General features: G+C 37.7%; 1 protein-coding gene across 1 annotated transcript in view; it reads right to left on the bottom strand.

Annotated features, from left to right (window-relative positions):
• Positions 1-13,944, bottom strand: part of DNAH8 (dynein axonemal heavy chain 8) — a 328,140-nt gene that overhangs the window by 196,088 nt on the left and 118,108 nt on the right. The window contains exons 34-37 of the mRNA XM_082637824.1: positions 13,575-13,712; positions 13,172-13,412; positions 3,597-3,796; positions 698-851 (exon numbers count right to left, since the gene is read on the bottom strand). Coding sequence (XP_082493950.1) covers positions 698-851; positions 3,597-3,796; positions 13,172-13,412; positions 13,575-13,712 — 733 coding nt within the window. The remainder of the gene's footprint in view (positions 1-697; positions 852-3,596; positions 3,797-13,171; positions 13,413-13,574; positions 13,713-13,944) is intronic.

Raw genomic sequence — 13,944 nt, 5'->3', positions numbered from 1 at the left:
TCAAATGTACCTCACCTCTTCAGACAACCTGGAGATTTGAAAATTATGTGAGTTTCTTGTTTCTACTAATGTAAATCAAAGGTCAGCACTTTTTAAAAAAAACTTCTTTGTAAAGGGCAAGATACTAAATATTTTAGGCTTTGTAGGCCATATGGTCTCTGTTACAACTACTCAGCTCTGCCATTGTGATGCTAAAGCAGCCATAGAGAGAGCATAAATGAATGCACATGGCTGTATTCCAATAAAACTGTATTTACAGAAACAGGTGGGACTTCCCTGGTGGCACAGTGGTTAAGAATCTGCCTGCCAATGCAGGAGACACAGGTTTGATCCATGGTCCGGGAAGATCCCACATGCCGTGGAGCAACTAAGCCCGTTGGCCACAACTACTGAGCCTGCGCCTGAGAGCCCATGCTCCACAACAAGAGAAGCCACAGCAATGAGAAGCCCGTGCACCTCAACAAACAGTAGCCCCAGCTTGCCACAACTAGAGAAAGCCCGCACGCAGCAACGAAGATCCAACGCAGCCAAAAACAAAATTAAAAAACAAAACAAAACAGGTGAGTTGGCCATAGTTTGCAAACCCCTGGTGCAAATAATCAAGACAAGACTATATGTCTTTCTGAAGACTTTTACAGAGACATATAAACAACATACACTAAATTATTCTATCAGCAGTTACAAAAACCATATTTACCTGAGGTAGCTGTTTGGCAATATCCCCACCTACAAAGACAGCTTCAAGATAAACCCAAAGGTTCTGGACTACTAGCCACTCTTCAATTATATCTGAGGAAGTGGACAATTTATACACCCAATCCTGGATATTTTTTTTTAATGGAGCATTATATCTAAAAAGTAAGAATGGAAAGATATTACATTTTAAGGAAGATTCAGAAAATAGTATGGCTTATAGCAAATAATAGGAGAAAAATTCCTTTGACACTGAACATTTTTTCCTTAAAAAAAGGCAGCTCCTATTAAATTTCATACAGTTAATGAGATGTTTGCATTTTTATGAATGAAACATATAATTACAGTGATTTCACTTAATGGTCCCATGTATCAGTGATAAACTAAGAAGTTCACCAAGTTTTAAGCCACAGAGGTCCAGTAAAGGAATTGTGCTGGTTGCTCCTCTGAGTAAAGGGAAAACAAGGAATAAGATGGCTTTCCAAGTCTTTTGTGAACCAAATCCAAGTGGAAAATCACACAGAGGATACTGTTGTTACTGGTCTATGGAACTACTACCACAAGGCCAGGGTCAAGCTTGAGGTCTGATGTCTACTACAGATGTGCTCTTCCCACCCACAGACTGCTAATTCCCAGGCACTACGCCTAGATTCTGCAGTGTTAATGTTACAGAACTGCTATCCCCCAAAAGCCTGGTTCCTGTTTTTTCACCATCAGGGCTAGCTGAAGTGTTCATGAGAATACAAGGTGTCCAGAAAGCTGGGCATAACTAAGAAAGACACGAAATAGAGTGGATGCCATGAGGAAGTGATGGGAAGGTACTGGGGAAAGACCTAATTAACTACAGTTGAATTAAGAAGCTGACTTCAGTTTGTGGCAATGGCAAGTAGCTTTGAAGTTGTGTCGTGGAATTTCCCGGTGAGTGGCATTTGTTGAGGACAGTCTTAAAACTTTACTTGATCCAGGACAGGATGACTTGAAGGGGCTCACATGAAGGATGGGGTCCTTCTGGGAATAGTCTGATGCCTAAGTGTAACCCTTCACTTCTATGGAAGACTATGTTATACATGGAGGTAGAAAGGGGTTGTACAAAAACTGCCCCAAGGAGGTAGATGAGTTGATCTGGCAGTAAGAGGCATTTTTCTCAACTCCCAATTTATAGTGTCCATCTGGCCATCAGGCTAGAGCTGAAAGGCAGTCAATATGCCAAAAAAAAAAAACCTTCAAGATCAATACACACAGACCAAGACGGTACGGAAGGGCATTTCAGGGAGTTGAAGCACTTAGATATTTGGAGCCAAAACTAATTTTGCACAGAATAAAAAAAAAATCATCTTTGATGGTATGTAACTTCCCAACAAGAAAAAGGGAGATTTGAAATAAAATCCCTAATGACCAGTTTTTGTCGTTTGGCCAGGTACCTGCATTGCACAGCTTTGTGTGGTGGAACCTGTTTACACAGGTAGGAAGGCCCTTGGAATGCCAGGGTATCAGGGACCCACCAGGAAAGTGTCACAATCCAGGGAATCCAGGTGAGTGAAGCCTCACCCATGAAGATACACAATTTCCTTCTCACATCCGGGTAGCCCTAGAGATCCAGCTGGTACTGCCTTCTATGAGATCAGTCTGTGGTTGGCCCTAGAAGAGCTTTTCTGGATCCACTTGATGCTGCAAAGTTCTCTAGGAGGAGAATCTACTGAAGTGTTGTGACTTCTTAGATATCCTTATACTCCTTCTAGCAGGGCCTCAACACTGAGTTTACTAGTACCATAAATAAGTACTATAATATTCAGGTTATATGCAAGTTAAGAATGAAATTAAGAAAGGCTTCAAGTCCTGAATTCTTGGGCTACAAACCAGGTTCAGGTGAATCTACAGCCCTTCTTCAAGAGGTCATCATTCAGGAAATCAAGATGGAAAAATTTGCAATGAACCATGGGGAAGTAGCAGCCTGTGAAGTCTAGGAACCACTGAATGGCCTATGGTCACCTTTGCCAGGTTATTCAGATTCCCTGAAAGCAGAGGACATACCCTAGGAGTTTAACCCCAGCAACTTCAACCCAGTATTAGGAGCTCTGTGAGTTAGTACATTATCCAAATACAAGACTGCCTCTGAGCCAGAGGTAATGCAGGATGTCATTCATTAACCAGCAGTCCCAACCTGGAGGTAGGGTACTAGAATCCCCATGGACACTGACCTCTGTTAATGACCTCTGAGATAATGTGACATATTTCTTAGGTGTGTTAGGGTGAAGACCAGTTAAGAATTACTGGATAGTCAGCTAGGGGATTAGAGGTTGCTAATGCCAAGACAGTGTACTTAATCTGGGTCCCATTTCCTAAAGCTGCGCTTGAGGTAACAGTCACCTTCAAGCAGTTCAGTAGTCCAGTGATGGACATGTTGCCTTGTTTAGGCTGCAGTGGACCCAGCACAAATATAGCCACTTTTCACCATAAAAAATCCAAGTGTGTAAGTGTCAAGCCCTTCATTATATTCCTTCATGTGTTGATGGCATACTTTTCCTGGGCCATTGGTTGAACACTTGAGCAGGTTTAGCCAAGGAGGGAAATGATGAAAAATCAGAGAATGAAAAGAAAAAGGAGATAAAATGAAGGTGTCATCTTGGTGGGGAGTCCAGATGTTCAGGAGGTAAGCTGCCAATTTGAGGGAGAATAATTATGATGGGGCCCATCACGAAACATAGGAAGGGGAGGTGAGTACCATAGAAGAGATGGAGGCCATGATTAGTAGGGAAAATAGGTAGTTCATGTAAGGACAGACAAGAGTCAACATTTAGATCAGAATCTTGTGTTGTGCCACAGCTACAAAACTGGGCTTTTATCTAAAATTATATAACCCTAAATACCAAATCAAAACCTTCCCCTGAAAATTATAAAATTACCTGTTGCTTAGTAAGGAACCTAAGACCATTAAACTATCCTCCATCAAGGTGATAATCTCTCCCGATTCAGTTCCTTTGAGCAGCAGCTCTCCCTTTCCCTTAAATGCTGCAAAACTCAGGTTCTGGTTGGTCCAATTCTCAATCACCTGAGTCAGCTTGGCTTCAATATCCTTCTCCTTAATGGCAGATATGCAAACATCCTTCAGAAGGAAATCAAAGAATATGTCATGACATTTTCAATTACAAATTAAGTGCATTTAAAATCAGAATTTTTTAGCTTGGCCCTAGAAGTCATTGGGTCATTTTACGGCCAAGAAAACCAAGGCTCAAGATGATTGTGTTGCAAGTTCAAACCAGAACCTTCTGACACTCTGCCTACTAATTATTTTATTGTACCACCTACATGAGATAATGGAACTTAAATCATCATGTTCTTATTTATATTTTTAGTTGGTGTTTTTCAGCCAAAATGGATATAATCACAGCTGCTCTATCTCAGCAGCTTGCTATGAGAAGCAAATGAGAATATATATGAGACTCTTTTGAACTCTTTAAAGTAACATATAAACATTGTTATATTCCTGCCTGTTCTGGCCCTAATATGAATATCTCACTTGATTAAAAGTTAATTCTATTTTTAATGAGTTTTTCTGTTTTTCTGAGAATCTTTGATATGAAAGTTTCACAAGGGAAAATAAAAGTAAGGTATTTTCTGCAACATGCCTCAATTAATTTTCATACTTAGAATCACAGAAGCTCAGAGATGGGAAGGAATATAAAGGTTCAAGGAATTTCCACAAATGATTATATTACAAATTAGTGTGTAGTAAGTGTAATAAGAGTGGTGTGAACTGTTGTGAGTTCTGAGGAGGAGAAATGACTTTTGCCTGCAGCAAGGAGGAAAGGCTTCATTGAGGAGGGAGAATCTGAGAATAAGTGGGATTCCAAAAGGGGGAGGGAGAAGACATTTTACAGGAAGGGAAAAGGCTTCCTTTAGAGGCCATGAATGAAGTAACAGTAAGAATCCAGCTTGGCTAATAGCAGGGCATATGGGGTAAAGAAAACAGAATATACCAGTGTAGACAACACTGAGAGTCTGTTTTGGGGTAAGAATAGTTAATAACTGAATCCCAGAATCCCTTGGACTTGCAAAATCAAGTTTTCAAAGCACAGCCTATGAATAGCTATACTCTTAAGTGTAAAAACCTACCTATATAAGAATGAGGTGGTCACCAAAGGTTTTTAAACTCTTTATTTCCCTCAGTAGTATCTGAATGGCATTTATAAATAGGACAAAAATGCTTTGAAAACAAAACTTGGGGCGTGCATGTTGCTAAAAGAGGCAAGGAGGCAGCAGAAAACTCAAAACCATACATTTAGGGGATATTTCTGGTCATGGGGTGCAGATTTCGCCTCCAAAAACATAGAATAATGTACAAAACACAAAAAAAGAAGGTAAAAAACAAACACAGTAAGACTTAAAAACAAGGTAAACATCTCCATGAACTAGAAGTGAAAAAGACATGCAAGCCAGGAGGTGGAGCTGAAGCCCAGGCCTGAGGGCTCTGGTCAGTGGGTGCCAACCCCTTGGCTCCTGCGGGACAGAGGAGACTAAAAGTGGCCTGTATGAAAGGGACCATCAGGACTATGGTCTAGATCCCTCCACTGCGGAAGGAGGTTGCCTGTAGCTGCCATCTGGTCATCTAGATTAAATGAACCTAGGGATGTGGCAGATGGGGTGACAGATCCAGGTCCACAACCAGGACCTGAGACAGGTCAGCTCTGCCTGGATCTGCCCCACCACAGCAGAATAGGGGATGTAAACCACTATTGTAACAGCTGGCTCTGGACTTGAGGAGATGGGGGATGCAGGAAGAAGCCACAAAACCACTAGACTCCTAAGGAAGGCTAAAATGCAGACGGAGAAAAACAATTTTAACAAATTATAAAAGCCACATTTTTTAAAGCTCACCACTCAAAATGAGTCCTCTAAAAAATAAAAATTGCAAAATCCTTGGGAATTCCCTGGCAGTCCTGTGGTTAGGACTCCATGCTTTCACTGCCAAGGGCCCAGGTTCAATCCCTGGTTGGGGAGCTAAGATCTTGCAAGCCGCATGGTGCAGCCGGAAAAGAAAAGGAAAAAAAAAATTGCAAAACCCATGAAAAGAAGTCCGATACTCAGAGAGATAGCCAACATAAAAAACAATCAGAGTAAAAACTCAGTCCAGGTGAAATTAATTTTATAGAACAATCTGAAAAATAATCTTTAATTATGGTTAATCTGGGGGCCTTGGAGTATGGAAGGTAGAGATGAACTTATATTGGCCATGAGGTGATAATTTTGGAAGCAAGAGGATCCCTACTTTTCTTTGAAATTTTCCGTAATAAAAAATTTTTAAATAATTATGTTTAGGATGCTCAAAGAGATAAATGAAGAACTCTAAAGATTTGCAATTTATAGGCTTGAGAATATATAAAATATTTGAGAATATATGTAGATTTAATAATCTATAGATCTAAGAATCTATAAAAAGGACAGAAAAAATGTAGAAATGAAAAAAGAACAGGTGGTCACAAAAGAAAAAGAACTAAGTTCTAGATCAAGATGGTGACATAGGACGATACTGAACTCACCTCCTCCCATGGGCACACCAAACCTACAGCTACATGTGGAACTCAAAGAAACCCAAAAACTAGTTGAGCAACTCTTACACATTAGGTGAACAAGGAAAAACTCACATCAAAACTGGCAGGAGAAGCTAAGACAGAATCTCATGTTCAGCCCCACCCCTGGCACAGGAACCCACAATCGGGAAGGAACCCACAGACCAGAGGTTCTCCGTGAGGAGCAAACGATTTGAACTCCACATCGGGCACCCCAACTTTTAAGACCTGTACCTGAGAGGTGAGCACCCCAAAATTCAGGGCTTATGTCCATGAGACCCACAAGGCCATAGTAAACTGAGAAATAGTTCTTAAATGGCTTATTTGTACTCATCCAACCCAGGGCCCAGCACAGAGACAGCTGACTAAAAAGCACCTAGTCCTCTGTGGAAAAAAAGGCCTATTTGTTTAATATGCAGATATACCCAAAGAGACTCACAAGAAAACACGCAATTAAAGTGTCAAAAGTTAAAGAGGAGGAGAGATCTTAAAAACAGCAAGAGAAAGACAACTTGTTACATGCAAGGGCACCCCATGAGACTATCAGCAGATTTTTCAGCAGAAACTGGAGAGGGTGTGGAGAAAAGGGAACCCTCTTGCACTGTTGGTGGGAATGTAAATTAATACAGCCACTGTGGAGAACAGTATGGAGGTTCCTTACAAAACTAAAAATAGAACTACCATATGACCCAGCAATCCCACTACTGGGCATATACCCTGAGAAAACCATAATTCAAAAAGAGTCATGTACCACAATGTTCATTGCAGCTCTATTTACAATAGCCAGGACATGGAGGCAACCTAAGTGTCCATTGACAGATGAATGGATAAAGAAGATGTGGCACAGATATACAATGGAATATTACTCAGCCATAAAAAGAAATGAAATTGAACTATTTGTAGTGAACTATGGACCTAGAGTCTGTCACACAGAGGGAAGTAAGTCAGAAAGAGAAAAACAAATACCGTATGCTAACACATATATATAGAATCTAAAAAAATAAAAAATAAATGGTTCTGAAGAACCTAGGGGCAGGACAGGAATAAAGACGCAGACGTAGAGAATGGACTTGAGGACACGGGGAGGGGGAAGGGTAAGCTGGGAAGAAGTGAGAGAGTGGCATGGACTTATATATACACTACAACGTGTAAAATAGATAGCTAGTGGGAAGCAGCCGCATAGGATAGGGAGATCAGCTCGGTGCTTTGTGACCACCTAGAGGGGTGAGATAGGGAGGGTGGGAGGGAGACGCAAGAGGGAGTAGATATGGGGATATATGTATATGTATAGCTGATTCACTTTGTTATACAGCAGAAACTAACACACCATTGTAAAGCAATTATACTCCAATAAAGATGTTAAAAAAAAAAGATAGTCTAATGTTGTAAAAAGTGGTGGGTTAATCACTTATAAATCTAGTATGAAGGTTAAAAGACCAAATTAGTAAACATAACTAAAACTAGAGTAATTTGTTAATGGATACATCAGATAAAAAGATATAAACTGTGACATCAAAAACAAACTGTGGTGGGGGGAGTAAAAATGTAGAGCTTTAGAATGAATTCCAACTTCAGTAGTAAGCAACTTAAAATAGACTGTTATAGGAACTTCCCTGGTGGCACAGTGGTTAAGATTCTGCCTGCCAAGGTAGGGGACATGGGTTCAATTCCTGGTCCGGGAAGATCCCACCTGCTGTGGAGCAATTAAGCCCGTGCACCACAACTACTGAGCCTGCGCTCTAGAGCCCGTGCTCCACAACAAGAGAAGTCACCACAATGAGAAGCTCGCGCACCTCAATGAAGAGTAGCCCCCGCTCACCGCAACTAGAGAAAGCCCATGCACAGCAACAAAGACCCAATGCAGCCAAATAAATAAAATTTTTAAAAAATAGACTGTTATAAATATAAGTTTTTTTATGTAAGCCTTATGGTAACCACAAAGCAAACACCTATAGTAGATAGTAGATACCCAAAAGATGAAGAGAAAGGGATCTAAGCATACTACAATGGAAAAATCATCAAATAACAAAGGAAGAGTGCAAGATAAGAAGAAAGAAACAAAGGAATTGCAAACAGCCAGAAAACAATTAGCAAAATGACAAGTATATAACTATAATAATTATTGTAAATGTAAATTGACTAAATTCTCCAATCAAAAGACAGAGAGTGGTTAAATGATAAAAAAACAAGATGCATCTATCTGCTGCCTACAAGAGACTCACTTCAGATGTAGGACACACATAGACTGAAAGTGAAGGGATGGCAAGAGATATACCACGCAAATGGAAACCAAAAGAAAGCTGGGGTAACTATACTTATATCAGACAAAACAGACTTTAAGACAAAAACTATAATAAGAGACAAAGAAGATCATTATATAACAATAAAAGGGTCAATCCAAGAAGAGGCTATAACGTTTGTAAACATTTATGCACCCAACATAGGAGAACTCAAATATATAAAACAAATATTAACAGACCTAAAGGAAGAAATAGATAGCAATGTAATAACAGTAGGGGACTTTAATGCCCCACTTTCATCAATGGATAGATCACCCAGACAGAAAATCAATATGGAAACATTGGCCTTAAACAAGTTAGATCTGATGAGCTTAACAGACATATACAAAAACAGTCTGTCGAAATGCAACAGAATACATATTCTTCTCAAGTGCACATTAAGCATTCTCCAGACAGAGCATGTTAGGCCACAAAACAAGTGCTAATAAATTTAAGAAAACTGAAATCACGTCAAGTATCTTTTCTGACCACAGTGGTATGAAACTAGAAATCAATTACAAGAAGAAAACTGACATATTCACAAATATGTAAAGATTAACCACATATTTGGTTATAAACAACCAAAGAGTTGTTCATATTGAACAGCCAATGGTTCAAAGAAGAAATCAAAAGGGAAATCAAAAAATACCTTGGGACAGATAAAAATGGAAATACAGCATACCAAAACTTAAAGGGATGCAGCAAGAGCAGATCTAAAAAGGAAGTTCATAAAGATAAACCTCACATTAAGAAATAAGAGGGATCTCAAATAAACAACCTAACTTTATACTTCAAAAAATTAGAAAAAGAAGAACAAACAAAGCCCAAAGTTAGTAGATGGAAGGAAATAACAAAGACCAGAGTGGAAATAAATGAAGTACAGACTAAAAAGACAATAGAAAAGATCAAGGAAACTAAGAGCTGGTATTTTATAAGATAAACAAAATAGACAAAACTTTAGCCAGACTCACCAAGAAAAAGTGAGGGAGAACTCAACTAAATAAAATCAGAAACCAAAGAGGAGGCATTACAATTGATACCATACAAATACAAAGTATCATAAAAGACTACTATGAACAATTATACACACATGAATCTGACAATCTAGAAGAAATGAATAAGTTCCTAGAAACATGCCACCCACCAAGACTGAATTATGAAAAAACAGAAAATCTGAACAGACTGATTAGTAGTAAGGAGATTGAATCAGTAACCAAAAAATCTCCCCCCAAAACAAAAGACCAGGATCAAATGGCTTCACTGGTGAATTCTACCAAACATTTAAAGAAGAATTACTACCAGTCTCCTCAAACTCTTCCAAAAAAAAGAGAACACTTCTTATTTTATGAGGCCAGCATTATCCTCATACCAAAACCAGACAAGGACACCACAAGAAAAGAAAATTACAGGTCAGGATCCCTGATGAACATAGATGCAAAGATTCTCAACAAAATATTAGCAAGCTGAATTCAACAATACATTAAAATCATACACCATGATCAAGTGGGATTTATTCCATGAATGCAAGAATGGTTCAATATCCACAAACTAATCAATGTGATGTACCACATTAACACAATGAAGCATAAAAATCACATGATCATCTCAATAGATGCAGAAAAAGCTTTTGACAAAATTCAACATCCACTCATGATAAAACCTCTCAACAAAGCAGGGGTAGAAGAAACATACCTCAACATAGTAAAGGTCATATCTGACAAACCTACGGCTAACATCATACTCAATGGTGAAAAGCTGAAAGCTTTTCCTCTAAGATCAGGAACAAGACAAGGATGCCCACTCTCACCACCTTTATTCAACATGGTATCTAAAGACCTAACCAGAGAAATTAGGCAAGAAAGAAATAAAAGGCATCCAAATTGGAAAGGAAGAAGTAAAACTGTCCTTATTTGCAGATGACATGATATTACATATAGAAAACCCTAAAGATGCCACCAAAAACTGTTAGAACTAATAATTCAGTAAAGTTTAAGGATATAAAATCAATATAGAAAAATCAGTTGCTTTGTTTTTTTGTTTCTTGGTTTTTTTGCGGTACGCGGGCCTCTCACTGTTGTGGCCTCTCCCGTTGCAGAGCACAAACTCCGGACGCACACGCTCAGCGGCCATGGCTCAGGGACCCAGCCGCTCCGCGGCATGTGGGATCTTCCCGGACTGGGGCATGAACCCGTGTCCCCTGCATCAGCAGGCAGACTCTCAACCACTGCGCCACCAGGGAAGCCCCAAAAATCAGTTGCATTTTTATGCACTAATAATGAACTACCAGAAAGAGAAATTGAGAAAACTATCCCATTTACAATTGCATCAAAAAGAATAAAATACCTAGGAATAAATTTAACAAAAAGGTAAAAGACCTGTACACTGAAAACTATGATACATTGATGAAAGAAACTGAAGAAGGCACAAGTAAATGGAAAGATAGTCCATGTTCATGGGTTGTAAGAATTAATATCATTAAAATGTCTACATTACCCAACGCAATCTACAGTTTCAAAGCAATACCTATCAAAATTCCAATGGCATTTTTCAAGAAATAGAACAAAAACTCCTAAAAATTTTATGAAACCACAAAAGATCCCATAGAGCCAAAGAAATCTTGACAAAAAGGAACAAAGCTGGAGGCATAATGCTTCCTGATTTCAAACTATATCAAAGTTATAGTAATCAAAAATGTATGATATTGGCATAAAACAGAGACAATGAAACAGAATAAACCCACATATGTATTTAATTAATTTATGAGAAAGGAGCTGGGAATATACAATGAGGGAAGGACAGTCTCTTCAACATATGATGCTGGGAAAACTGGATAACCACATACAAAAGAATGAAACTGGACCACTATCTTATACCATACAAAAAATTAACTCAAAATGGACTAAAGACTTGAACATAAGACCTGAAACCATAAAACTCCTGTAAGACAACAGAGTTGGTAAGTTCCTTGAAATCAGTCTTGGCAATGATTTTTTTGGACTTGACACCAAAAGCCAAGGTAACAAAAGCAAAAATAAACAAGTGGGACAGCATCAAACTCAAAAGCTTCTTACAGCAAAGGAAACCATATACAAAATGAAAAGGTAACCTACTAAACAGGAGGAAATATTTGCAAATCATAACTCTGATAAGGGGTTAATATCTAATATATATAAAGAACTCTTACAACTCAATAGCAAAAACAACCAATTTGATTTTAAAATGAGCAGAGGATCTGAATAGGCATTTTCCCAAAAAAAGACATACAAATAGCCAACAGGTACATGAAAAGGTGCTCAACATCACTTATCACCAGGGAAATGAGAATCAAAACCACAATTAAATATCACCTCACATCTGTTGGAATACCTATCATCACAAAGACAAAACTTAGTGTTGGTGAGGATGTGGAGAAAAAGGAACCCTTGCATGGAAAAGTAAATTGGTGCAGCCACTATGGAAGACAGTATGGAGGAGCCTCAAAAAATTAAAAATAAAACTACCATGTGATCTAGTAATTCCACTTCTGGATATTTATCTGAAGAAAACAAAAACACTAACTTGAAAAGACATATACATACCCATGTTCATTGTAGCATTATTTGGAAGAGCTAAGATGTGAAAACAAGCTAAGTATCCATCAATGGGTGAATGGATAAAGAAAATGTGATATATTTATATAAAATGGAATATTATTTAGATGTAAAAATAAGGAAATCCTGCCATTTGTGACAACATGGATGAATGGACTTTGAGGGCATTATGCTAAGTGAAATGAGTCAGACAGAAAAAGACAAATACCATATGATCTCATTTATATGCAGAATCTAAACAAAAACAAAACACCAGAAACATAGATATATAGAACAGATTGGTCATTGCCAAACAGAGTGGGTAAAATGGGTGAAGGTGATTAGGGAGTACAAACATGCAGTTATAAAATGAATAAGTTCTTGGGATGTAATGTATAGCATAGTGACTACAGTTAATAATACTGTATTGTATTTAAAAGCTGCTAAGAAAGTAGATCCTAAAATTTCTCTTCATAGGAAAAAAATTGTAACTATATGTGGTAATGGATGTTAACTAGACATATTTTAGTGATCATTTCACAATATATACATATATTGAGTCATTATGTTGTACACCTGAAACTAATATGGTATAGATTGTACCTCATTAAAAAAAAAGGATTTGATGCAAACACTAAGCATAGAAAAAGGAAAAGAACCAAGTAAAAATCTTGAAAAGGAAAAATATAATAATATAAAATATTTAATAGACTAATAGTAAAAAAGCATAGAATTAGAAGTTTGAAAAATGTTCTGAGGAATTCACCAAGAACACAATACAGAAATAAACAGAATTTTTTAAATGGCGGTTTAGCTAAGGGACAAGGAGGATAGACTGAGGATCTCCAAAACTAAAATATTTCAAATAATCATATTATCTCCTTGAGTTACAGCATTATTTTGCAAAATCAAGGAATGTTTAGGATCATTTCAAATTTTGAGAGCGCATTATATAGGGCAATCAATACACCCTCGAATAACATGTTTATTTGTACAGTTTTCAGAAAAGAAAAAGGAAAGATTCTTTAATAGATCATTTGTAAGACCTTATAATCTTATGTACCTCAATGTCATCCTTATTTTTAAGGAGTGGTGCTTCCATAATATTTCTAAGACAAAAAGAATCCAATTCCACATCAAATGGGGTTCCAGTTAACTCAGAGATTCGATCCCAGTGTCTCTGTTTCATTGCCTTATTGGTCATCATTTCTAGTAGAGGACATGACTCACTGAAATCATCAATTCTTTTTTTCAGATCCAAAAAAGCTTGCCAATCTTTAAGTCCTTTTGGCAGTTTACGACATCTTTCAGGAAAAAAAGAAAAAATTAGTTCATCTACACATTTCTTTGAAGAAGGTGTTATGAATATACAGCAATATATCAGAGGATAAATTCATTTGTGAAATACCTATGGGATCCTAAGATAGGCACTATAAACAGTTAAGTTTAATTCAATTGAAACTCACCTGTTTTGAAACTCCTGCAGTTCTGCATTAATTTTTTCAATGTCTACATGTCCCCAAAGTATTTCATAATAACCACTAATATTGCCCATTACAGTATCGTATAGTCCATACAGCTTCTGCAACAAGTTGAGTTCCTTTCTGGAAACCAAATAATTAAGTCATTACATAACATATATTTAAAAAATAAATTCCATTACTGGATAGGAAGAATTCATCTAATCAAATTATTTCACATATTATGTGTATCATATCTTATATACACCAAAACGCATACACTCCTGTCGGTTTCCAAACAAAGACTTTATTAAAGGCTCCATCAATTAAAGTTTATAGCTTTCAAATATTCCAAATTATACTATGACATGACATT

The sequence above is a fragment of the Mesoplodon mirus genome (genome assembly GCF_964341445.2).
Source record: "Mesoplodon mirus genome assembly, chromosome: 12".
NCBI classification, from domain to species: Eukaryota; Metazoa; Chordata; class Mammalia; order Artiodactyla; family Ziphiidae; genus Mesoplodon; species Mesoplodon mirus.
Note: the sequence above shows the minus strand (reverse complement) of the source record. Positions and strands in the feature narration are given on the sequence as shown.